The sequence below is a fragment of the Chaetodon trifascialis genome, chromosome 15 (genome assembly GCF_039877785.1).
Source record: "Chaetodon trifascialis isolate fChaTrf1 chromosome 15, fChaTrf1.hap1, whole genome shotgun sequence".
In the NCBI taxonomy this organism is placed as follows: domain Eukaryota; kingdom Metazoa; phylum Chordata; class Actinopteri; order Chaetodontiformes; family Chaetodontidae; genus Chaetodon; species Chaetodon trifascialis.
Genome location: NC_092070.1, coordinates 22,262,418 through 22,289,790, shown reverse-complemented (window position 1 = coordinate 22,289,790; position 27,373 = coordinate 22,262,418). Strand labels below are relative to the sequence as shown.

The following is a 27,373-nucleotide window of genomic DNA, read 5'->3' as shown; positions in this document are numbered from 1 at the left end:
GTTATAAGAGCTTGTACACTTCCTTAGTAGTATATCTTTAACCTCAATCTTTAATTTGCTGACTCTATTTTAAAGAGAGAGGTGAGGCTGGTCGTCCATTTGAAAATCATAAAAGAAACGCCTGACAGCAGCTGCCTCGATTCTCTCCGCACACACACACACACACTCTCACAGAGTACACTCACTGACCCCGTTCACCAACATCTCCATTAACCAGAGCACAGTGTGATTTCATTACATCGGGCTTAATTGTGTTCGCTGCGTCTCATCGTGCTCTGCTAGAAACAGTGGCGTGAGGGCGGCTGGAGGAAACAGAAGATGGGTACGGTGGCGGGGACGCAGGGCAGAGGGGATGTCAAAGCTTTTATTCACTGGCTTTTAAAAAGCTTTCTATTCCACACCACTGCATTTCCTCCTCTGCCAGGCTGAGAGCATGTCTGAGCTGAGAAAATAACCTCCAGCCTCCGCGCCGCCTCGCAAACAAACCACACCAACGTCATGTGTACTGGCCTCTGCTCTGCAGGCCCAGTGAGGTACAGTATATTTTCCAGTTTAGTGAGACAGGAGGGGGATTTAATTGTTGCTGATGTTCATCAACTGAAGTTGGTGTGTGCTTTTTATTCTAATGAAGCAAAATGAAAGGCAACACTGCGGTAAAAAATGGTGCAAGTGTGAAAAAACAGAATAAGAGGAAAGCAGGGACTGAAAATGAAGATAAAAGAAGAGCAACAAAAAAAGAAACTGACTGTGACAAACTGATCCACGTACGTACCTTCAAAAATCTTAGTTCCTGTTTCTCCTGACAGCTGGAGCTCATTTAAAACTATTGTGTAATCAATTTGGACAGCTGCAAAATACGAGCAGTGGGAGCAGGACCTGGGAGAGACCTCACAGGTTGGTATAAGAGGAGCTGGCCCTTCAGGAATAAAAGCCGAGGTAATTCTGGGCCCGTCTGTGCCCACACCTGACGTGGTTTGGTTTCTCCGACTGGAGCTCAAACACCTGCTGTGACTTCCTGGAGGTTTGTTCACATGTCAGTCGATCCAGACACCCACTGCTGCTTCAACTGTCACAACACAGCAGAGACTGACGTTCTGTCTGCTAATTTCATGTTAAATCACTTTCACAGGGGCACGACCTTCAGTCTGTGTGTGTTCAGACACATCTGTATTCTGGTATGTTTACCTAGTGTGGTACTTTCCTGCATGTATTAGTGCGGACTGGACTCATTTTGATAGAGCGGAGAAAAAAAATAGTGTCCACAGTAGTGGATGACAATTTCAGTCCAACACCTTGGTCAAGACTGAAACTAGCACCACCATGAGGCTGACATGACATTTAGTGCATGCATTTCATTTAGCATCATTAACAGGTTGCAATTTTAACATTTGCAATACTTTTGATCTCCAAACACAAGTGCCATCAGCCTCAGCTGCAATATGTGCAAACTTCACAGGGTTAGCATGCTAACATGCTAACATGAGGAGATGTAGTGTGTTTCCCATATGTTCTGTTTACTTGTACACACGCTCACTACTTTACAGCTTTTGTCAAGACACTCAGAACAGATCCCTCCTAAACCACTTGCCTTTGATGAGCTGGAGGCCATTTTTAGATAATAAGGAGTCTCCTTACGAGTTGCAGTTGCCTCACTCCTGCAGCACAGAGAAGAGACTGGGAGGCATTGAAGGACAAGGAACAGGTGTGGCTGGGAAAAAGCCAAGAAGACAAAGAAAGAAAAGGACGAAGAGGAAGAGACATAAAAAGAGGAAGTAGGTAAAGATGACACGCAGCGTCTCTGTTCTTTCAATTAGGCTCTTACAGTAAATACTTCTCGGTGCATCTGTTTGTGGGATCGCAAACTGTTCCCTGATCCGCAGTAAAAGAATCTACCTCCAAACCAGTTGAAAGGCCTGTGGTTAGCCGATAGCTTTGATGGGACCTCACGATAATGTAACGCCGCAAATGTTTTCAGCCAGATTTCAAGTTTACGGTCCGGAAACTATTTCATTGAAATTGCATCCAGGCAGGTCGAGAGTGTCGTACCTTTGAAGAGAAGAGTCAGGAGATTTTATTGCGTTTAATATGGTGCTGAACTAAGACAATAATGAAACAATTACAGACGACAAAAAGCCCATTTTCACGTTTCATTCTGAACGCATTAATGCTGGATTAAAGACCTCCACAGGGGTGTGAAATCAGAAGGTCCTGACCTTTAACAACACCATGTGCAAAATGCTGACCTTGAATCTGTGAAATTTAACCTTTTCAGACACCTGCTCTTCGAATGGATTCAAGAGACACAATAGACGAATCAAAGCTCTGCTTCCTCTTAAAAGTTGTCCGGTGGTACTCTGGATGAAGCGGGTATTTGTGCTGCTAGATCGCCACTTGTACCTTTCCCAGGCCGGCTCATTAGCATTTGGTAGAACTGTAAGAGCTGGTGTGCCAAATGCTGCAAGAAATAACTGTTTGATTTAAATGCTCCAAAACCAAGAAATCAACTCATCAAATGCTGCCAAAGTTTTTCCAGTAGAACTTCATCCAGGAGGTTCAGATTTTTGTACCTTTTTTTGCAGCCTGATAAACTTGCTTGCAGCTCCAGATGCTCTTGGAGAAAGAAGTATTCTCTGGATGGAAATTACCTTTGGATTTAGTGAGAGTAGTGAGTTGACACATGCAAGAAATTTGACTTGGAAGATTGCTCTCATTAACATAAACACTTTAAATTGGTGTAAAAACTTAACTGACAGTAGATTTAAGAGAGTGGAATGGAGAAAGTTTCCCTCCTCACTTTTATACCCTTCACCACAATTTCCACTGAGCCGGATTCCAAATATCTCAGTGAGGAGGACTGAGTTGGACCTATTGTTCAGTTTTATGATTTTTCTGATGGAGCCTAATATCTATCTTTGAGCTCTAAGTATTTAAAGCATTTCCCAGCGATCTATCGCATCACCATGCTTATTCTAACCATGCAGATCCACTTTTAAAACACATCAGCTCCCTCCAGACCAGGGTGATGTTTGTTTCGCAGGTTGACACGAGGCGATGGACAGCGTCAGTGGATGGAGGTGAAGGTGAATATGAGCTCGCCACGTATCAAAGGCACCATGCAGGGGAGAGCATCTGCTGTCTGTGAGCTGCAGAAAACATCAGCCGGCATGACAGCACGCCAGAAACGCCACAGAGCCGCACAATGGTCCCACGACAGTGAACGATCCTGCACGTCATCGTTTGTTAGCTCTGACTTTGGCTTTTGGACGGTTAAAGTTTATTACTCTAAATCCTCTGTGACCTTTTCCTTTTTCAAATCAAATGCCTGCACCATCCTAATTATAGACCCACAGCAGTATAAACAGCTGAGCGACGCCAAACAAAGTACACTTCACATAACTGCCGCTCTTAGCTTTGCCATCTTTCAACTCATTATAGACAGAAATAGAGAGCTCTGCGCCGACGCTTTCATCCGAACCCATTAATGCCCTTTTTGCATTCTTATCCAAGCTCACTTTAGAGATGGCGAGCTATCTGATGTGTTTGAGTGATATCTTAAGGGTGGCATTTATGATGAGCATGTCCACTCTGCTGGACTGCCCTGCGAGGAAGAACTCAGGTCTTTATTTTTGATCTTCCCCCGGCTGTCTGTGATGCATTAACTCGCTTCTTTCAGCAGATGCACTCACAGATGAGTCACTTCATTTTTCATGTTGAGGAGCCTCTCTGTGAGCCTCATTGTCAAATCTGGCCCTACCTCAGACCTCACCGCACAATCTGACTCTTTAGCTCATTAAGCCACCCATCTCCACGCAGACACATTTAAAGCCAGACTGTAACATTTTACTGTTATCATGATGTTGTGCATTAGTGGTGCATTATGTTGCTTGTGGCCCGTAATGTTATTGTAGTTTGGACTGAATACAAATTATGTTTAAATGGTTTGCTGCATGAGGTGAGCAGCTTTTCAGGCTGCTGGAAAAAAGCCTTTCCTCGTTCATGTTTAAAAGTCCCTGACACACCGTGAAATACCGCCTTTGAGGGTTCACTGCACGTCACGCCGTGCAAGACGAGTCAAATAAAATGCTTGCTCGCCATCTCTGTCAGTCACAGTTTGGAGGTGTGTCGGACTGAGATGAGCCTGCAGTATGCTCATGGGAAAATGAAGCTAAATAACAAAGCATTTCTTTTCAAATCAAAATGGCGCTTGCAGTGTTGCATCGCACTTTCTGTCGCTTTCAACATTTCAACATTTTGTTTTATGGTCTCCAAAGCTCTAAATTGGACTGGTATCAGATTGAAGACCAAAGATTTTAGCACATTTTTCTCACAATTTCATGTTGGACAGCCCAAAATCCCTCATGACAGCCATAAGCTGAAAAAGCTGGTCCCACAATAAAGTCGTTTTTTTTGAGTAGTTTGTTTGAGTTTTGTCCTTTTAAGACTGTGTTCCCTCTCCATGCAGGACAGGTATGACATGACGTCAGGCAGGTGTGTGCGAGTCAGAGGGGACGTGTGCAAAAATGTGTGTGCAGGAGAGGGAAATTTCACAAAGGTGATTGGTCGACTGCGTACCTGCAGGTGATTGGCTCCTTCCTGATGTAGTGGATGATTAGTTAGTGGCGGCAGAGTTGTGTGGTGCAGAATTTATCTCCCTATATTCCCAACAGGCCACATTTATCTCTGCTGCAGCTGGGTGCGTTGTGGTTTGGGGGGGGGCGCTGCCGCTTCTGTTGATCTCTTTTCCCCCTGTTTATTTCAGTTATGGTGAAAAATTGTTGTAATTTGGTTTCTTTGTTTTGTTTGGTTGTATTTGTTTGTTATTTTGGCCTTTGCCCACCCTGACTTCAGCTGTCTAGTCCATCTGTTTTGAATCACACTGTAAAAAACACCTGTTGTTAGCTGTCAGTAATCTGTCTGTGGCTGTTTGAGACTTGAGATGGAAAGATGTGCCAGAAGCTCTGCTCTACGTCTACAACCCAGAATCACAGAGTGTAGAGACTGAAATCTACACATGAAATGAGTTTTTAAAGCAGTTTAACCAAAACGGAATTCAGGCCTGTCTGCACATCTTACTGTCATTATTTGATTATTTGATCCTTTTACTGTCATCATTTTAATTCTATTCTCACCTCCAGCTCTCTGCTCTTAAAAATCTGTCACTCATTAATCCAAATTTGAATATACTGCATTTACTTTACCGCTGCTCATACTGCAGGATTTCACTCAGAGGTGGATCAATACGACCTCAACAGCCTTGTTTGAAATAAATTTCTGAGGCGCGTGATGTTGTTGCAGGTTTCAGACTCCATGCCAATAACACCAGTGCCATAAAGCTAACAAGTGCTCATTTAGTTACTCTCCTCACAGCACTTAGTGCAATAATGCAGTTTTAATGACTCTGTAAGCGCAGCTTAACTGTATATGTGTTGGGCTGTGAACAGGACCTCTGGGTATTTCAGCATATTTACTGTTACAAAGGAGAGATTCTGGCTCGTCCCTACAGCCTCTCACATCCATTAATTAGGGACAGAAACAGGGTTTGTCCGGTAGCTCTGCTCCCCTGCCGTCATCAAAGACAAGAAGTTGAAGCTTGTGTCCTGAAAGCCGAAGAAACTCTGCTGGCTGTTCATTGTCAGCCGAGGAAAGCAGGGGAGGAACGCTGAAGTCTAATATAATACAATTTAGTAGGAGCGCTTCCATAAAGACGGTGAGTGGATCCACGTGGGCTGACTAACGACAACCGCAGCTGCATCTGCAAATTTGCCCAATCCCTCAGCTCAGTAGAAAATGACTGGCTGGCTGTCAGTTAGCGCTCCTTAGGTTCTGATTTGCTGGATGGACCCTCTTAGCTCGCAAGTTCTGTTTTCCTTTCGGGTAGAAAAACAGTGGGTCTACTCAAAGTCACTCTCAGATGACGTTTAGCATCACCGTGTCAATATCGAAGTAATGTATTCATCCAATGTCTGAGGAGCGGTTTCTGGATGGAAAGCAGCTTTTCCAAGGAAAGCACAGACACCGACTGTGGTGCCATATTTTTTTCCAGCATTATGAACATGTCACCAAACGAAACCTCGTCGATAAGTTCACCAGTGCTTCACAGTTTACCAGTACAGTTAGAAATAAATGTGATGGCGTCATACCATTTGGAAACCATTAGCTTTCCATCTGTAAGGAGAGTTTATGTTTAAGAGAGTCCACAATGAGCGACAAACTTTAACAAGGAGCTGTGACTCAACAGATGTTCATCGGACCCCATTTATAGATCAACCTGTTCATGCAAAGCCAGTATGCTAGAGTGAAATCTGCCGCACCTTGTCCCTGCTTCATTAGTTCCCACAAGCCTTGTCTGATTTCTGCAGGTTAATGTGAGGCGGTGGTCAGTCGGCGGTCTTCAGTTTCACACTCTGGTTTTTTTACCCCGCGGGGCCGAAAGGGAAACAGAGAGCTAGTAGAGCTGTTCGGGGATCCAGTGACACTTTAGGAAAACATGGTGTAAAAATGGATGGGAAGACTAACTTGTCCAGACAGATGTGTTGATAAGCCCTCAGAAGGAAAGGCTTCGGTGTGATGCTGTGAGAGGCGGCAGCGCAGGAAAGAGAAAGTGGGACAGATGGGGCTGAAGAAGAAGAGCGAACACAAGAAAAATAAAGAGACTCTGAAAAGAAAAAAATCTCTTCTGCCTTCTGCTCAGTTTCACTCTCAGCTCAGTCACATTCTCTTTCATCCCTCCTCTGAATTAACAGCTGTCAGACCCCCGCGCACTGTGGCGCTGATTGATGACTTCATCTGGGAGTTAACACGACACACTTTGTGTCAACTCTTCAGACTCACGCACTCACGCCCTGTATTGTCTTCTTTTACTGGATACCTTCAATCGTTCGGTGCTCAGCCGCCATCGCCGCTTGTTGTTACCTGATCTCTGAAAACCTCGAGCCTCAGCATGTGGCGAACAGACAAGGCACTTAATTCTTTTTGGCAAGCAACAGGTGATAAATACAGTCAAGAGCAAGAAGGGGACTGAGTTTGACTGAGTAGGTTTTGGTGAGGGAGAGGCCGGAGCTGTGCGGTCCCATCGCTTCTCGGCACACCCACATCCTCAAGGTGTTGATGAAGCTATAAAGCTCTGATTGATGACACCAGTGCTCTGGGGTTCCTCTGCAGCATGTGGGTGTCCACTGGGTGAAGCCCCTCATTTCCTGCAAAGACACAAGGGTGATGAATACGGAGGTGTTTTCCTTTAAGTACAAAAAATTTCCACAAAGTCTTGAGACAGTTTTTATCTCATCTTTGTATTATCTGCTTTCTCCGACCCGTAATGGATCCGTTTTAATCACCACTTTATCTCATTTAGAAGAGTCAGCAATCAGGGATCGGTCAGCAGAGGATTCTAGTGGGAAAATAAAGCTTTTTTTATGGCAATATGTCGACGTGCCAAGTGTGTTGTGAAATCCAGCATTGTTTCAGCATGGCTTTTCGGAACAATAAAAGCCACTGCGGTTGATGTGTGGTTTTTCACAGGAGGAGTAATTATCCATTAGACGTGTCAGATCTCTTAGATGTTCTCTGAATGGTCAGCTGAAATGCATGTCTGGGATTTTTGTTTTTCCTGAAAGTCAGCTCGTAATGACAGGTAATGAGCTCTCGTACGTGACCTAAGTGATGGCAAGAAGTCACAACAACTCCAGATCAATTAAGTCAGCTTTCTACCCAAGTGCTTTCCTGCTAATCAATATAAGTGCAATAGTACGCATGAAACATACAGTAAAACGTCACTCAATATATGTTTAGGTTGTGTTTAATAAAGCAGATTTGGCAAAAACTTTTTTAATTGCATGATATTCATTCCTGTGTGCACGTTTAAGAGCAACACACTTTCTTCATTTCTGACATATTGGCTCTGCAGTCACGTAATCCTTGTTTTTTTCCGGTTTTACGTCTTTTTTCGTGCATTCTTGGTTCGCTGAATGGCAGCAGGAGGGGCTGCTCTCTGCCGGTTAATCAACACAGCCACAAGTATTGGTACCATGCACAGTTCAGGTCTGGATTTTATATTTGCAGATCAAAAATCCACATGTGGACTGTTCACATGTCATTCATAAGCTTCAGAGCTGTGCACATTTTATAAAACTTCAAAATAAAGGCATTACAGAAATCCAAGTCCAGTTCCTCAAACGACTTGTAATTCAAAGGTTTTATGGCAGATGCTTAAAAATGAACCGCTGAGCAGAAGTGATTAATCACGATAAAGGCCACTCATGTTATGACAGCTGAGAAAACTGCAAGTATTTAGACTTATTTCTTCTAAAAAACTGCTGATGTCAGAGAAAAGGGATGGTTAACAGATAATCATTAAGGACTGCAAAACTGGCATATTGTGTGGAAGTGTGTTCTCAAGTAATTTACCATGATGTTCCTATTAAACCTCTTCTCAGTCCCTGGGTCAGGACCCCAGCCCATTCTCCGCCCCCATATGTCAAAAAAGTGATAAGGTTTTAAATCAACGTTTTAAATACTTATATCAAACCATGATGTTTACTCACATCTTAGGCTAATGTCATATTTCATCATCTAGCCTTAAAGCTTTTACTTTGTGAGAGTGTGTAACTAAACCTCTCTCACAGGCATAAAACCTCAATACAGCAGGGTCCTTGATATACAGTTACAGAATCAGTTCAGAGGGCCCCTCTCCCCATCTAACTTTTCACTGTCATATTTGTTTTGTGCTCTGTTCTTGGCTTCAGTCTTAGTTTGCTCTGGTGTTGAGGTAATTCCCTGTATTGTCTGAGAAATGGGTTTTGGCCATAAGTGCGAGTTTCCCTGATGAAGTATTAGAGACAGAAGCACTTTCATACGAAGCCACAGAGAGAAAAGAGAAGACTGCTGTCAGCTGTTCTGTCACTCTGTGTTCTCCTCTACACTTTCCTTGTTTACCAACAGGTACGTGTCATGGTGTGTCTATAGACGGCTTTCTCCGCTCTCCTCCATGCCTGCGATATGAGCCTGCTGCGTCCTGCTGCGTTACTGCCAGTCCAAGCAGCACACGAACTTTCAGTCAGACAGCTGTGTTAATGGGTCAAATCACACGTAGAAAATTGGATTTCTGTTAACCCTGCAGAGGGAAGAAATTAAATCCTCTGTAGGCCAGTGCATGTTGGCATTTCTGTGAGGTTGCCCAGCGGTGCTTTGAGCTAAATGCTAAAGTTAGCATTCTTACACTCTTGATTCTGCATTTAGCATGCTAACATGTGCTAATTTGCACTCACTATTTTCAAGTATTTGGTTAGGTTAGGATGAGAGAAGTTGTGAGGGATAAATCAGGAATCAAATAAGCATTGAATTGCCTGCATTGCCTGAAGGAACCCCGAAGTCTTGTTGATGAAGCATTTCACGGCCTCATCTTCGTCTTTACTGAGAAACAGAGAGCCAAGAGGAAACAGGAAAGCATGTGAAGGATGTTAGAACTGGAATAGGTTTGTACATCAGGCATATTGGTTCCTTTTTATTATCCAACAATGTCACATTTTATACAAGTTGGCCTCCTAAAATCCTGGATTTTTCACTGTACTTTCCTTGACTTTTGTGACTTCTCAGGTATTAGAAATTAGTTGAGGAGACAAGTCGCTGTGGGCCATCTGCTATTCTCTGCTTTATAAATGATGACTTCCCCAAATAGAGTTTATTCAGAGAGGAGCGGAGAGAAATGGAAATGACTCCTTCCATCGTGAGACAGCCTTACTTTATTGTCTCAGTGTAATAGTCTCCGCCCTAACACATGCAGGAGATAATGTGTTATCATAAAACCGATTTCCGGGTCCATTCGCAGGACCGAGGTGTGCTGTGGAGCAGATCGAGCCGTGTGCTTACTGACACACACACAGCGAGACGTGCTCTGGGTACCCAGCATCTCCGGCCCCGAGGAGGAGGAGGAGGAGGAGGCTCCAAAGCAGCCCAACTCCTCGCTGGCTATCTTTCCTATCTCCGAAAGCATCTCCTCCTCGCTCTCTTATCGTGCACTCCTGCATATTTACAAGTCCTTATTCATCAGATACACTCCAGGTTCTGACTCGCCCACACATCCTCTTTTACACACCTACTGAATAAACACACAGGGGAGCCCATCTATCCTCTTTTTATGCATGCACTGGATATTCAGTATTCATGTGGCATAGAGCTGAAAGCATCTGGGCACTGCAACTGCATCAGCAGCAGCAGCAGCAGCAGCAGCAGCTCAGGGTCAGTGCAGGAACAGAAAGAGAGGTGAGAACGGCGAAGTGATTAAGAAAACCTGATTGTTAAATTCGCTTCACTTGAAAGTCGGATTCTGTTTGCCCTCCAGTCTGTGCTTGATTGATAAGAGGAGTTTGGAAAACATGAGTTACGCCGCTTTCGCTGTTCCACTTCATGTAATTGATATCAACAATGTTTGATGAAGCTCAGTTCAGTGTAATGATGTGAGATCACTTTACCCTGCTGTGTTTTTCTATTTATTGTCAGGAATGCACAAAAAAAAAAAAAACACGGTGTGATGTCTCTGATCAGCCTCAGGACCCCAAGGTAGCTTACTCATCGTCGCCCATCAGCCACGCTGCCAAATGTGGTCCGAACGGCCGCCTGTGTGCAGGAGAAAGGCTTAATTTGTCCATGCAAGTGCTTAAATATATGTTTGCACGGGCATGTGTGTGAGCTGTTTATCTGTTTGTCATATACAAAGTCCCAGCAGGGCGAAAAGGCAGGATGATTAGAGAGGAAACATTGTGCCTTGTCCTGTAATCAAACAGAGGAGAAGGTGCATCTCGCAAAAATAAACACAGTTTGTACGTTCAGTCTGATGGTTTGTGTCTGCTTTCTATTAAAGTTCTGAGCACATAAAACCAGGTGCTTCGACGTGGCACAAACTTTTGTCTGAGAAGCTCGAGGAAAAAAAAAATGCACAAATTTTATTGTTGGCAATAAGTGGTTCACAGATCTTTATGGAAGTAGCGGTTTAATGCTCCATTTTGCCTCCTGTGGGTGTCACAGATAAACATGTGGTGCAGCTCTGCTATTGTGGTTTGAGTGAATGCTACTCCAGAACAAAGAAGGGCTGATGGGGGAGCTGTGTCATCTGTGGGGTATATACAGGAAGTCAGCTCAAGTTTATTTGTATTGCTCAATATTATATACAATGTCTCAATGAGCTTTACAGGCTCACAACAGCAACCGTCTGAATGGAAAAAGAAAACAATGAACACAGTGTTGAGACAGTTCATAGAATTACAAAATGCAAAATGTGATTGCAACAGTAGGATCAATGAAATGAGTCCAGGACTAATGCAATAAACCCAAGTCAGGAACAGCCCCACTGAAGGGGGCCTTCTCACTATTTGTACATAACAAATTTCCCTCTTTCATTCTGTGACTGTTCCAGTTATCTGTGTCGTATCGTGTGTTGTAGACACACAAAGCCTGGTCGGGCAACCAGCCCAAGAGTTAAGAGTCCTCTGCATAAATGGACTGCACCTACCTTGGCGAATAAAGCTGCTGGCCTTCTCATCAGGAGACATTTGGAGTTCAGAGTCTCAATAACACATTCAGACCTTGCGATTAATGGACACCCTGGTCTACCTCCTGAGCCACAGCTGCACCAGCTTCTTTATGTCCAGTTCGATTCATCTGTCCACACGTAGTCGAACAGATTGTCGCTAGCTTCTTGGCAAAAACTTATATCATTAAATGATATCATAATGAAGCATTCTTTGAAATGTGTGACCTGGGGCACCATTCAGAAAGAAAGGTAGCCTGTGCTGCAAAGTGCTTTTGGTTATTTCTCACATGGCACACACTGCATTCCCTGCAAATGTGACTTTATTTCCTCATTGAAATTCTGTCGCTCTCTGCCTTGTTTACTGCCGAACAATGCGTGCATTTAAAAAAAAATGAAATGTAAAGCGGAGGGTGCACGCATCACGGCGACAGTCCCGCTTCCTCTCTCAGAGGCTGAACGGAGAAAAGAAAAAACTGCCCTCAAATAATTCATCTCCATCCTGATGCGAAGCGACAGTCAAGTTATAGATGTAGGCAAACCGAAACCCGCTGAGTCTCACTCTAACGTTTCATTAGTCAACTATGTTGTCCGCACTACTTTACAGCAGGGCGGGAAATAAGCAAACCAGATCCATGCATGAAAATCCAGTCGAGTTACTGCACCAGCGCTGAGCGGAGGCATACTTGAGGTTTTTTAATGGATCTAAAAATACAGCCCTAAACAAAAGAAATAACTAAAGCCAAAGTTTATTTAACAAGTAATGTGTCTCATTGATTAGCTGTCATCAAAAGAGAATAAGTTTATATAATGAAGCTGACTGTGTTTACCTTTTCTATTGCAAAGGTGTAAATAGTTGAAGGGGTCTGTATACATATGGTTTTGATTCATGGATTTGTGCAGAGAATAAGATATACGTGGTGCCGTGTGATACCCGGAGGGTCGTATGTCTCGACAAGGACGAAACACTCGGTCTTCTTTTTCGCTTTGTTTCCAGCTGTCGTGCTTTCGCGGTCCCACAGCAACAAGTGCACCGTGATAAATTAAAAGACGCCTGACTGATGAGGGTTTGTGGTGGGGCGTGTTTGACTTGGTGGGCTGGTTATCCACCACAGTGAGGTGTTACAGGATAGGGCTCATACAGCTGGCCGCCATCACTCTCCAGTCTATTGCCTCTCATTTTCCAGCTCCAGTTCTATCTTTTTTGGCTCCTGCTCTTCTGTCTTTATACTGGAAGCTGAGCTGAGTGAGTCGGGGCAGGGTGGTCCCCGTCTTTCTGCGTGGGATGCAGGCAGATGGGAGAGGCCAGAGGTGGACTGATTGATTCGCTTGTGTGTTAACTGCTGCTGTGCCGGATGGTTTCCTCATGTGCTCCACACATGATCCGGAGCTGGCATCCAGGCAGCTCTCCAGCACTGATTTCTCACCCTGCAGAGACCTGTATGAAAACACTGGTAAAACAGAAATGCATACACTAAAACATGATCGACATCTTGGTGGAAATGCTCTCATGTTTCCAGTTTACTCTGCAGCTGTGTGTGTGTTTGAGCGGTGGTTTATTCCTCTGTGCCGTGTATATTTATTTGTCAGGTGTTTCACAACAAGGAGTTCGACCTTTTGGAACAGACTGAAAGAAATTCCCTCCTTCCTCCACGGTGGAAAGGCGCCATTTTCCAAAAATATCCTCCTTGAGGACGTCAGCTCAGATTGTGTGCAGATGATCTTGCCGTGGTCCAAGATATGTCAGTGCAGATGTGTGTCAGCTTTGCAAGCGTTTTGTTTTCCCTCCAACCTGCTCTGGATGTGCTGTGGAACGCTGAGCTCGAGGTGCGACATGTAGTGTTTTATGTTTTAAAAATCAGAGCCACATTTCCCATAAATCCCAGCGCTTCCTGTCTCAGGGGACGTAGCTATTTCTCCCTCCTCCCTGTTGTCACTTCAGTTATTTTAAAGGGGAAAAGTCAGAATAAGATATGAGCTAACAGCCCATATGAATTCAGATACTATACGACCAGATAACATGAAGTTGATGACATGCAGCTGTAATATTTGACCTGGAGTGAAGTTTGCTGTTGAAGGAATATGTAACAAAAATATGCAAATTTATGGCACCAGTCAGTCTGAAGCCACAGCTTTTACAGCGGAAGTAGATGACAGCCAGAGTTAAAAGTTGTTAATATGTATGAAAACGAGTATAGATATTTCTCAAACCACTTTTACAGCATAATGCACAACCTCGCTTGCACTGCACGTTGTTTTCTTGCAACAACTAAACAACAAAACGAGCCAGTTGTAATTGCCTTGCAAAACACATGTTATAAAAATTTTGGGTTTGACTTCCACCACTGTGGTTAAAGTTTGGTTTAGGCACAAAAATACTTGGTTATGAAAGATCAAAGCCATAGTTAAAACAAGCCTACATTGATTTTTTAGATTGTACTGGATTTATATTTGCTCTCAGAGGACGGAATTGTTTTGAAGAACAATTCAGTTGAGGGACGGACGTGTTAAGGTCAACCGCAGACTTAATTAGGGTTATTCATGAGAGGGAAAGATTTCAGTGTACTGTACAGAAAATTCAGAGCCCCAAATCAGACTGAAAGAACACACAACGTTTCCGTTTGTGCTGAAAAATGCATTTTCTTTATTATTTATGATTTAATGTTGGTGGTTCAAGTGAAAGATTGGTTCGTGTATCATTCGATTATTACTTCAGTTTGATGAACTACAAACTGAAAATTCTAATCTTTAGTGTCAGGAAGTCTCTGCCTCCTCTCTGTCCTTGTGTTTTCCCCCTGTCCCTTTGTCTCATGTTATTCTTCTCCCTGTGTGTGTGTGTGTGTGTGTGTGTGTGTGTGTGTGTGTGTGTGTGTGTGTGTGTGTGTGTGTGTGTGTGTGTGTGTGTGTGTGTGTGTGTGTGCATGTGTCATCGTGTCTCACCTACACCTGCCCCTCGTGCCAATCAGCCACCACAGCTGCAGCCAATCCAGGAATCACCGGCCACAGAACAAAAACCCGGACCTCCTCACAAGTCGTTGTCAGATTCTTGCACTCGCTTGCTCGGTAACACGTCTCGGCCACGTAGCTCTCTGTGCTTTGTTCACACGCGACTTGGCTTGCCTTGCCGAGTTGTTAAGTGTGTTATCGACCTGCCGAATCTGCATGGCTCCAGTACACCACCTGAGAACCTGCAGACCCACTCACCTGCCTGCTCCTTCCTGGATCAATACACCTTTTTTGTACCGATAAACCGTTTTGTTATTTGTTATTCAAATCCTCACTGTCTGTCCTGCATTTGGAGTCCAGCCATTTCCATCCTCTTTCAACACCGGTGAACCGGATAAAGATAAATATCTGCCATAAACACTAAATCCACCCAGAAATCACGAAATGACTAAACGTATTCCACTTTTTTTACTGTGGGCACACTGAGGAAAGTCAGAAATCCACAAATCTGAAAAGAATTCAAAAGCAGAAATTAGAGCTGAGATATTTTATTGTATTTATTTTATTACTGTCCTTTTTTGATGCCCACAAAAGACAAAATTCTGACTTTTTTTTAAATTGAATAATTGAATTAAGAGATGACATGCAGACTAGATTTACTCAAAGATATTCTGACAGGATGGTTGTAATATCATTTATTTTGCACATTTTCGTGTCCATTAAGTGTAAAAGTTTGCAGAATACAGTGGGTTATACTGGACAGGGAGTATCTCAGCCTCTCATGTCAGATAATTCATTAACACCTGAGAGGTTTTTCCGTCTCTGCACAGCCAGAGAAATACCTTGTCAGGTGAACGTAAACATCGTGATTTGAGGCTTTTGAACAATGATCAATGATGTTGTTTTTATGGAGGGAAAACTCTTTTTTTGGCTTTGATGTAAGCTGAGTACAGCTGTCGTCCTCTATGAAGGGGCAGCCAAAAACCCTTCAGAGCTTCATTCAGACATACTGAGTGTTTGACACTCAAAGGATTTCCAGGGCAGCACGCCTTTAAAAATGTCTCACTTTGAAAGACCCTTTTAAGATACCCTTTTCATCACAGGACATGAAACCCCGTCTTCAAGGTGGAGGTCCTGTGCTTGACCCATCCAAACACCCACCATCCTCCAAATACAGGCGTTTCTGGCTCTTTAAACTACGTCATTTGATGCATTGAGAGGGAGAATGGGCTGTCTATAAAAGTCAGACACTGAGAAATGACAGTAAAGGGTTACCCTGTGCCTTAAAAAGGGGTCCTGACCAGGCGTCCACATGTGACGCGCTGGGAGTGAGAAGTTATGGTTATTTCAGTGCAGCAGGTTATGAGGGAGGCTGTAAATCCAATATTTTGGTTAGTTGGTGTAACTCTTACTAATTTAATTGATTTTAAGCTGCTAATAAAAGTGTCTGTTAACAAAGGAAGGCCACAGCAGCAGACACTCATCTCCTAATAGCTGAAGGTGACTGTGTGCGTTTCTTTATGACTCGAGTCGGTGACGTCATCGCATTTGAGTTTTATCGCCCCGAGAATATAATATGTCTTTGCTTCTCCTACAATGGGCATGTCTGCTCTCTTTTATCTTAAAACTTCTTTTTTCTGCCATTTCAGCTGACTTGCAGTCTTGATTAATCTTGACAGAGGAAAAAAAACTTAGTTTGATTAGTGTCTCCACATAAGTGCTCCCTGCTGATCAAATTAAAATTCTGCAGTCTATCTGTCAACCCCATCTCAGGCTGGTTTGCTGCATTCAGGGCCTCTTATAGGATCCAGGCATGGAGGGAAAAAGCTGTAGAGAAACACGTCGCACCGCCTGTTTTGTTTGTCAAGTCCTTGAAGCTTCGGCGTTTTTCCCCACAACTGCACCAACTACATGACATCTGCACTGTGGCGACTTTCCTCTTGTCCTTTGTGTTTCTGTGGACGATTTCTCACTGAGGACTCATCTATGACACGTAGCGGGGGAAAACCCCATCAGATCGCAGAATATTTCAGTGGTGATAAGACTGCAGGGAACCACACTCCAGGTCCAATGGACACACATATGGTCCCGCTTTTGACTGCGGTTTGGCTGCTGGTTCGCCACTCCATACTTTCTGGTTTCAGCATTTTATTTTCATTTGCTTGAGGTCATTTTCATAAATGCTCTTGGGTGTTTTGTAAAGAGGGGAAAAGAATACTAAAAGTGCTTTTCATAAACCTGTAACATCATGTCTGTGTAACATATTGTGGACATTTCCTCAGGAGATGTTGAGGTCTGTACAGTCAACTTTAGGAATAACTTGAATAATTTAAAATATTTCTCTGTAAGAGCAGGAGCTCACTAAAGTTTCTCCAACCCTCTGTCTTCATGTGTCGATCCTGAATCCGATATTGAATCAAAGGAATTGTTTAACATTTTGGGAAAAATGTTAATTTGCTTTCTTGCTGGGAGTTAGACTAGAAGATCGAATCCACTTATCTTAGATTAGCATAAAGACAGAAGACAGTCGGAACAGCTTGCCTGGTTCTGTCCAAACATAAGGAAATGATTCTCAGAAACCATCCTGCTCATTTAATCTTCACACAAACCAAAGTGTAAAAACAACACCTCTTGTCATCACCTTTAAGTTGCCAAGCAACAAGCGGAGACTCCAGGAAGTCACTGACACGTAACGTCTGTAAAACAGCAAATTGTTGTCTCTTATTGTGGGGATTAAAAAAAAAACACAACGGTTTCTTTTGTGTAAAGATCCAGGCAGTTTGCAAGCGATTGTGCGGATGAGTGGCGCTTCGTAAAGCCAGTGGAATTCCAATTAAAACAAGGATGGCAGCTTCAGTGTGTAGTTTCCAATAAAATCAAGGAATTCAGTACAAATGAGTGATAGTACACAGAGTTTGAATGCTAAATATAGTAAACGGCCTCAATGTAAAGGCGAGATATATCCTAAATGTGAGTATATATACCCGAAATGGGAATATTGATTTCCTGAATAAGAAGATATTTATCCAGATAAATATAATAAATGGCCTTTTCTTGGTGAACATCTGGACATATTCATATTCTGTGCTACTGCTATCACTTTCTTTACTCACTCGGCCTAGGGTAATGCTTCACTCTATGTATTCAGCCGACTATAAAAAGCTTTTGCTTTAGTGAAGAACTTCTATTACTCAATGCTATTAGCACTTTCAGTGAGTCTGACTCCTGGGAATAAAACGTCAGAGTTTCAAAAGCCTTTCAAAAGAGACCAAAAAAACACATGTACTCCAAATGGTTCAAGGACAGATTTCAGTTTACTTTGAGTATGTCTTCGTAGGTGTTTTAGGCTCATTTTCGAGGAATGATAAGAGATTTTAAAAAGGAGATACAATGTGTAAATTAGCCAACTTCAAAAGTACTTGTAGGCAAGGCTAGCTGTTTCCCGCCTTTTCTACTTTATGCTAAGATAACCAGCTGGCAGCTGTTGCTTCATATTTACTCAAAATATGTGTGAGTATCGATCTTCTCACTGAGTCTCAGCAAGAAAATTAAGTATATTTCCCAGAATGAACAACTGACATCAGATTTGTCTGCACATGCAAACACAGCCAGCCTCAGTTTAGCTCCAAAGACAAACCGGACACATGATGCAATGACATCTCTGTTTATTGTATTATAGATGTCCACTTCATTTGCACACATTTTTGTTTTTATTTTTGTTTTTTGTTTTTTTTTTTCCATTTTACGGTGTCTTTTTGTATCTTGTATCAACTCTAAGAAATTCACATTTACACAATGCATTTTACATTAGTAGGTAAGTACAGGTGACATTCAGCTTTTTCGGGAGCAGGTCCTGATCTATTCGTATCATGTAATTGTAATAATATCACAGTGAACCCCCCCACAGATTTCATGTAACAGCATATTACATGTCCTGCCGCCCCTGAAATGGAGGTAAATGATGAAACTTACTGTACATGCAGACCTCTGTACAGTAGAGCTGATTTCTATTGACAACTAGCATATGCGAGTCTTAGAGTAGAAGTCTTAGGTGACATGTATATGTTTTGTAATGCTACATGACCATATTAGTTGCCAGTATTTATAGCATGTTAACATACAGTATGTGTTCACTGGCAACCTATTTGTACTGTAAGTCTCTCTATATTGGCGCCAGGTTTTATACAGTTTGCTTGAGTCTCCAAGGTTCATCTTTAGCTTTGACTTCTGTTCACCAAAAACCTTCATTAGCTCTCAAAATATCAAAGAAATGCACATAAAATCATAACATAAGTGGGAAAAACTGCCAAAAATATAGTCAAACGTCTGAACTTAAAGACACCTGACACTGTACACAGGCACTTGAACTGTGGTACACTCTTTGAGTGCATTCATTTTACATCTAATAAGTGCTACAAAATAACATATCAGTTAGAAAAAATACTGATTCCAAAAGTGTAATACTATTCATAATATAAACCAACAAGAAAATGTAAAGACAAAAACAATTACGACAACAGAATGAGGGCAAATTTAAACCTTTTCCTTGAATGGGTCTTGCATATTTCTGTTTTTATTTGGGTTGTACATTCTTACATTGTGTGTCTCATTTCACAAGCTGCTAGAGAAAGAGAATAAGTCGGTTCAGGGTAGATGAGTGCACTGCTGGAGGGCTGATTGGGCCTCAGGGGGAGACAGAATCAAGCGGGATGCTTTTTCTTTCTTTAAATCAACACTCTGGTCAATCATACTGTAGCAGCGTCTGCTTTAATGTCACTGCCACAGCAAGTATCAGGATGAATCATGCTGGCTCTCTCAATGGAGGAGTGAATCATACACTGTGTGTGTGTGTGTGTGTGTGTGTGTGTGTGTGTGTGTGTGTGTGTGTGTGTGTGTGTGTGTGTGTGTGTGTGTGTGTGTGTGCACTGCACGCCCACATCCACTGAGGGGCTGCGAGCAGAAATACAGCAGCATTTGGTTTGTTTCCATTCATAACGCTGCAGTGATACAGGATGAATCACAAGTGAAAAGAGCAGAAAGTTTAATTGTCTTGAGATGTTGGTGACCATGTGACCCATCCATGCAGCATCGCACAGGATACAATGACTCACTCTCTCTGTCTGCCTGACATTTCTTATCCAGCTATTGCTCACTAAACTCTGCTCACAAGCAAACACATCTCATTTCTACTTTAAAGCAAGAGCTACATGACAAGATTGATGCTACTATGCACCAAACAAATCAGGCATAAAGTTTTAATTAGAGGGCCTGGTAGGCAGATTTTGGCCAGGCCTGTTCCCTTAATTTCCCGTCTTTATGCTAAGATAAGCTAACCATCTGCTGCCACTATCTTTATATCTACTGTAGAGATTTGAGAGTGGTATCAATCTTCTCATCTAAGTCTTGGCATGAAAATGTCAAACTTTATTACTTACTTTATGACTTTAAATCCATCTGTGTCTGAATCGTGTTAGCTAGTCTGCATGTCGCCCCATATCTCTCTACATTTTTCAGCTGTTTTATATCTCTAGCTGTCTACTTACCTACTCATACATCTACAGGTTGTTTACAGAAATCCTCTGCAGATCTCTTGATGATTTTTTTTTAGTCACACAACAACAAGAGGGACCCTGAGAAAGTACCCCTGTAGGAATGAATGCTAAAGCACTGCAGTCAAAGCTCAGCTCCAGTACTCTTCTTTCACAAGATATCTATGTCAACTGCTTTTACAGTTACTGCAAGCAGCAGGGGGGGAACATAAAAGTGGTCCTGTGTGATAAAAGGTGCCACCCAGCCTCACTGCTAAGTGCTTTTATATCACCATGGCAATATAGTAAATGTCAGTGGCCTCGGACTCGGATAAGGGATCTGTAATGTCATGTTGAGGCTTCAAAGGGAGCCGTGTCGCCCCTCTGTCGTCCGCAGCATTAATCCCGATGAGAAGTGGCTGAGCCGAGCAGAGCAGAGGGTAAATGAAGCTGAAACCCTAAGGTAATTACTACCTGCCTGTCAGGACGTCTCCCTAATGGGCCCCGTGTTGACGCGAGTGCCGCCACCACCCGTGCATTAGCGCCTCAACCCTGCTTATCAGGCTCTATCACGCAGACAGAGCTGTATGCAAGACTGTACGAGCGAGCGTGTGGAGGGTGGTGGTGTCACTGAGCGGAGGACAGTGAAAACAGTTTGCCTTCGAGGGGTGTCCCATTTTTCCACTCAGTAAGTGTAATGACACTGACAGATGGGATTCCTTTTCTCTGTTTTTTCTGTACCAAAATTCATTTAAGCATCTGTGCAGTGAAGCTCTGTCTACTGGGTGGCTGATGGCGTCACAGCTCCTTTTTTGGTCACCTTTGCTTCCCCTCAGACATGTCAACTCATCGCAGTGAGTCAGCAGAGCCCCACGGTCCAGAGATGGTTTTCCCGTGTCGCACATCCGGGCTCCATGGACCGTGGAGGCATCCTGCTGAATCAGCCATGTAACCGAAGCCACAAAATGAAAGTAATGCACCACAAACAGGAGGCAAACATTTGGGGTGCGTTACATTATGAGCATGAAATTACTGAAACACAATCCCTGTGAAGGGGTCTATGTGAGCGAGGGGTGAGAGAGTGCAGGTAGAAAAATAGTTCATTACCGCCTGGACCACATGGCAATTGACCTTTCTTCCCAAATATGAGTCACCTGCATCAGTCAGCGCAGCCAATCTCAAACAATGACGCAAACATCTCACAAGACAACATGCCATGAAATGCTTCTGCGGTGATAAGATAAAAGAAACTTCAGATGAAGTTGGGAGTGACTCACGGCTCCCCCGCTGCTTTTTGTACAGCTGATGACGGTGGGGGTGTAATGGAGCGAATCCTACGGAGAAAGAAGAGGATTATCTGAGGATGGGATGCCACAGAGGAAGATGTGAGAGGAGAAAAGTGTCTTTGATGCACAGGGAAAAGAAAGGGGAGATAATGGAGAACCTCTCTGCCTAGTTACCTTTCAGGCACGTACGTTTCATGGCTAGTGATTGCGGAATTAGAGGGAGAATGGAAAGCTTAGGAAGGTTACTAAATTGGCAGTTAGTGAGAATTTTGTCAATATTAGATACTGGAATAGTCAGTTAATACGAGATGCACTGGCATATATCTATGATTATGTATCTGCAGTGACATTAGTCCAGATCGTGGTTGATATTGCCGTCGAGGTCGTGTCCAGGCACGCTGATCGGTAGAGTCGGGCTCTATGTGCAGGGATGAAGAGTCAAACTGTGGCCCAAAGGTGCTGGGGGGTCCATACAAGTCAAGTCTGTGCTCTGTGGCCACGTCGCATACAGAATGAATCAGAGTCAGTTTTACATTCCCACGTGGGCCCCCCCCCCCCGCCCGCCGCTTTCTTTTTTGGTCCACCGTTCAAATCCTCACTCTCTTCTCCCTGTTTTCAGCCATGTCGCCTTCTCTTCTTCCTCCTCTTCCTCAGACTTCAGGGGGAGGCGTGTCAGGCTGGGGGCCGCCGTCCACCCTCACCACTGCGGAGAGAAAGTGGAGAGAAATATGTCAGCGTCGGAGGAAGACGGGCGATATTTAGATGAGCGGTGGTTCACACAGTGATGCAGATTCTCACTTGCATTCAGTTTTCTCGTGTTTCCCACTGAGCTGCTTTTCTTTAGTAAGTCATCTCACCAAGTGCACCTAGATTAGTTTCTGATTCATTAGTTTATAACTTCATATCCACCAACATACCCACACACCTTAAGTCCCTCTGCATGGAGAAAGCCCTGATAATCACACTTTTCCCTGCAGGGGGCCCTGTGGTGTCACTCACTCATCTGAACCTGTTCAAACTGGAGTCATTAGCCGGATGAGGATGGGAGACAAATGCTCTCTTTTCCCACAAACCTCTTAACCTGCTGTCAATTGGGGAAAGCCATGGTAACGCTTCGGGAATGCAGAGGCGTTTCTGAGAGGACCCCCGAGTCTGGTGGGTGTATTCTGGCCTTTATAAATGCATCCATGTGCCAGGGAAGTGTAGTACAAGAGGGTTTATTTTAAAGCTTCAGAAGAGGGGGCTACTTTTGTCGACTTATAACGCCATACGCTACCGCTGTTCTCATCCCTTTTTCCTTCCTAACATCCATCTTTTGTACATCTTTTTCTGTTATTAAATACGCTTGGGTTGCTATGCCAGCCTCTCTGCTCACTGTTCCTGCCCACCCTGATTCTGTCCTCTGATGGCCGCGGTCCATAGCGCCTCACTCTCTTCCTTCCTGTTTAAACAGACACTCCACAGACATCATCAGTGACAAAGAGCAGAGAGACACTGACGCTGGCCAGCGCAAAGCCATCTGTAGCGCAGCGGCCAGCACTTTCTGCCTCGGTGCAGCTCATTTTAAGGGCAGCGTCGGGAATAACGGCCACGTGGAGTTCTGATGTTTTAAAGAGTCCGACCTTATTCCCAAGAATCAATACAAGCTGTCTTTCACTGAACCAGCTCAATCTGCCCTGTGAATGTGAACTCCAAATCGCAGCAAAGCTCTCTCTTTCTTCTTCTTTCTCTTTTTAATCAGCACGCTCAGGCAGTCCTGATTGGACCCTGAGTCACAATAAAGCCTTCGAATGCGCTGATTGGGATTGACTTTCAGATGGCGTCGTGGTAATCACGAGAGCACCCGGGGAAAACTTTAGAGACACCGGGATTGTTTTACTAATTTGAAAAACATATTACTTGTTTGTCTTATTGGTGCTTTACTTGTCTCTCCCTGAGGGCAGTGGTTCATTGTGCAACTCGTTTAATTACTTTTGCATTTAAAGACCAAATTCCATGGAAATGCCCCTTCACTCGTGGCCATGTTGCATCTTTTTCAGAGGCATTATGAATGATAACTTTAACTCTTAAAAGCCCTGAAAACTTGTCTTTTCTCTGTGGAACGGACTCAGCAGGTAAATTGCGATGTCACGTACTTCCATGCATCAGTCTGACTCTGCATTGACGCTGTGTTCAAAATAGCATGCTAACATGCTGCCTGCTACAAGAGTGGAGATGCTAGCAGCTGCCATGTACTGATTTTACATTTTATTCTGATGAATATGAATCTGTGTCTTATATTCTGGACTGTATGGCTGCTGCTGCTGCTGCTGCACAGTTTTACCTTTTTTTTGACTGACATTTGCCTTGACTCCATTTTGTGTAGACTGTGAGGTCAAACGCAGGACAGGGATGAGTGGGTGGGTGACGTGAGGGCTTAGAGTTTTGTTTAAATTTTAAACACATTCAATATGCACGACTCAGAGGGGAGAGCAGGCAGCAAAGGAGGTTGTGGAGGCAGGGAGAGGTGCTTTTTCATGGAGATGAGTTGACAGAAATGAGGCCGAGCACCCTTCATGTCGGAGCTCTCACCCCTCGCCAGTGACTCATGCAAGGAATACCCTCTCTGAATGTTGTCAGTCAAAACATGGGCCAATTTCACTGCTTTCTTTCTCTTTTTAAAGGCTTATTTGACTTGTTTTGACTGGAGGTGTTCCCATTATTTTAGCTGCCAGTAAAATATGGTTCATTGGCAACAGGAAACCCCCTGCGACTATTGTGGATTTATGGTGCATATTCTCAGCCTCTCGTGTATTTTAACAGACCCAGTTGGTTGCGGATAGACCACCGACCCCCAGCCTGAGGGAATTTTCTGCCTTTTTAATGCCTTCCGCACCCAGAGACGGTGCTAATGCCAATTAGCAGGTGCTAAACGCTGACGCTGGATCGGATTTTGAAAGGCAGTGAGACCGGGCCTGCGTCCCATCTCATAACACCTGCTAATGAGCCAATCAGTTAAAGAGGCGACGGGGTTAACGGGGCAGTCATCTCCTCAATGAGCCAATCCCGGGCCGTTCCTCCAAAAGAAATTCCTTCTTTTCTTCGACACGCAAGCAGGCTTTACATTTGTTCAGTGGAAGAATGGAAAGGGGGACTCAAACGAAACACAAAACAAAATAAGCTTTTCCCAAGCCTCATTAGAATGTAATGGGTATCCCAGAAAAGACACAGTGGTGGGGATTGTTCGAAGGGGGCTTTATCAGCTGTTTGGCTTGTTAGCACATTGTTATCCATGTATAACCATTTTTAGGCTCTACAATAATTCACAATAAGACTAGGAAGGAAACATCCTCAGAGAGGGAAGCACGAATGACTAAACGAATAACAAGATCATGACTGAACTTGAGACTTCTTCTTCTGGTAAAAAGCCTCTCAGGTTTATGAGTATAGATCGAGTGGGAACGCTGGTTTCATCTCTGTACCGTAAGTACGATTTGAGCATTGAGGGAAGTCACATCTCATCCCTGCAGCACTTCCCTCTGTTCTCCAAGATGCTTAAAGGTTATCTTCCTTTAGCAGTGCAGATTCCCTCCTATGCACCTCACTGTTGGTGAGTGAAATCCCCTCATCACATGCATTGATTACGAAAAGATTTGAATTGGATTGAGACAGCAGGTAGGTCTTCAGGAACATCGACATCATGCACGATGCATTTGTTGTTATCATGGGATTTTTGGACAATTTTATTTTTCAATTAGAATTTGAATACAAATATATGATTAATTACAAGAAATTGGGAAATTGGGCAAATGATAATCTTCATCTAGTACTTATAGAACAGTAAAAACACAACTAAACACTGTTTCTCTCTCAGTGAACTGCACTGCACTGAAAGAAGTAAATCAAGCTCATGGTAAATTGCTTTATAATAGATCAGTAAAGTGCATAATGTTGTTTTTATCCCTCCAAGCCAGACATGATCCACTGAGTTAATCTCACAAAAACGTTTAGATTTTCTCTGTCTTGCAAGTCTACGTGGCCTGCAGACATGCACCCAAAATACTTCCTGAGTCAAAGAGACACAAACATAGATACGGAGTAAGAGGTAATTATAGATCAAACATATGCAGTTACATGCTTTCCTTATACATCATAAGTCATGTTCTGTGCACTAAGATAGAAACTGTGTCAAACTGTATCTGTCGGCAGTGAATACTTTAGCCTCATTTTAATGGTGCACCTCAGCATTTGTGTTTAGGAGCCGTAAAGTCAAACTAACACATAAACCACACAAGCAAAGGTTGAATGTTCACTCTCACATTCACGCTACTGCAGAGCCTCACAATCATAATCTCTACATTCCTGGAGTCTAATGCATCAGGAGTGCATTCGAGACTTGGCCTCATCTATCTGCTGCTGGCAGCTAGGTGTCCGTCCTGCTCACAGATGATATATTGTTTTTGATCTCAATCCCCTGAGATGTGTCTGTGCTCTGCGGAAAAGGTTTGCACAACGCTGGAAAACCACCATACGTGTTCACAAGATCTCAGCAGAGTATCTTGATGTAATCGATGATGACTTTCTTTGGCAGCTAGTGCCGTGGTGTGAAGCAGGAATATATTCGGACTTGGATGAGTGCCTTGTGTTCAGTTGGACTTTCTGTGATGAATATAAAGTCGTGGGTTAGGGCCAGCTGTCAGATAATTTTATTTTTAACAGATATTAAATGCTGACAAAGGTTGACAAACCTTAGGGTGTCATAACTGATGCTTAAAATGTTTTTCCTGTATCAATAGGTACACCTGTACACCTGTTCCATATAAAATACTCAAATTGAAGATGGATGCAATGATTATACAAAAATCTGCAGTTGTAATGTGGCCAAGCCCTAACTAATACCCTGGTTGCACCATGAAAATATTCACATGCTTCTGTTTATCGGCAAAATAAAAAGTGAGTTTTTTGGCTTACCTATCTGCTCCTGTGTGTGTGAGCGTGAGGGCTGAGCCTGGACTTCAGCCTGGGCCTGCTGCTGCTGCTGCTGCTGCTGCTGCTGCTGCTGCTGCTGCTCCTGCAGACTCTGACTGTCCACCGAGATGCCGCTGTCGCTGTGCAGCTTCTCTCCCTCCGGCGTCACCATCTGGTTGTTTGTAGCCGCATGGTTATTAGCTGCCTGCTTGTTCTGCTTGCAGCTATTCCACCTGTGGAGAAGTGGCATGTCAGAGGAAGATAACGATCCGCTCAATATAATACAGTTATACTGCTATCTGAGTTTTAGATATTCGGATTTCACAGCAGTTTCAAGCTAACGTTATAAAGCAATAGATTTAAGCGATAACCACATTTTAAATGATTGCTGTCAGATATTCAGAGATAGTGTGGTGGTAAGAAAGATCTCAGTGGGCAAACAACCACTTTTCTAAACTAAATCATGTCTGCTTTTATGAAGCTTTGACTTCTTTTGATCCTTTGATCCTTTGGCTACTATTTTTTAGCATTTCCAATCGTTAGACTATCCGGCTAAGTAGCTTAATAGCTACAGTGACCAGTGGCCCGTTGCACCACATACACGTATGTTCTGTCTTAGGTTTGGGTTCAAAGTCCACACAAAATAATACATGAAACTAGTTTGATACTAAAGTCATGTTGATGTTTGGTTGTATCATGGAAATGTAAGGCTAATCTTAACAGCTCTGACATGAAGTCCAGGCTAACCAAAATGTTAGCTGTGGTCAGTCAGTGAAAGGCACTATTCTGAATGCAGTGTTTATTTCAGTGTTGTCTCTCATAATAGTGAAGAAGCTAACTGCTTAACATAGCTAATGTTAACCAAGAAACAACAACAGAAAGGTGTAGCTCATGTAGCTTTACTAGCTCAATAACATGTTGTAATGCCATGTGTTATTTTGTGTGCTGTTACAGGAGCAACCTCCAAGTTTTCCCACCTTTCAGAATGATGCAGTGAGCCAATCACTATTTCAAGGAGGACTTTACACTTACTAAGGGTTAGAGGTAAGATTTAAGTTGTAACTTGTGCTTTTGTTGGAATATTTCAGATGATACGACCCTTAAAATGTTGAAATCTCTATGTATTTCAATGGTAAATCATGTGC

At 43.3% G+C, this 27,373-nt stretch overlaps 1 protein-coding gene across 1 annotated transcript in view; it reads right to left on the bottom strand.

The window, feature by feature from the left end:
* Positions 1–18,117: 18,117 nt before the first annotated feature.
* ngfra (nerve growth factor receptor a (TNFR superfamily, member 16)) overlaps positions 18,118–27,373 on the bottom strand; it is a 29,282-nt gene continuing 20,026 nt past the window's right edge. Inside the window, exons 5-6 of the mRNA XM_070981943.1 lie at positions 26,232–26,461; positions 18,118–21,984 (exon numbers count right to left, since the gene is read on the bottom strand). Of these exons, the coding sequence (XP_070838044.1) occupies positions 21,932–21,984; positions 26,232–26,461 (283 nt within the window). The 3' untranslated portion in view covers positions 18,118–21,931. The remainder of the gene's footprint in view (positions 21,985–26,231; positions 26,462–27,373) is intronic.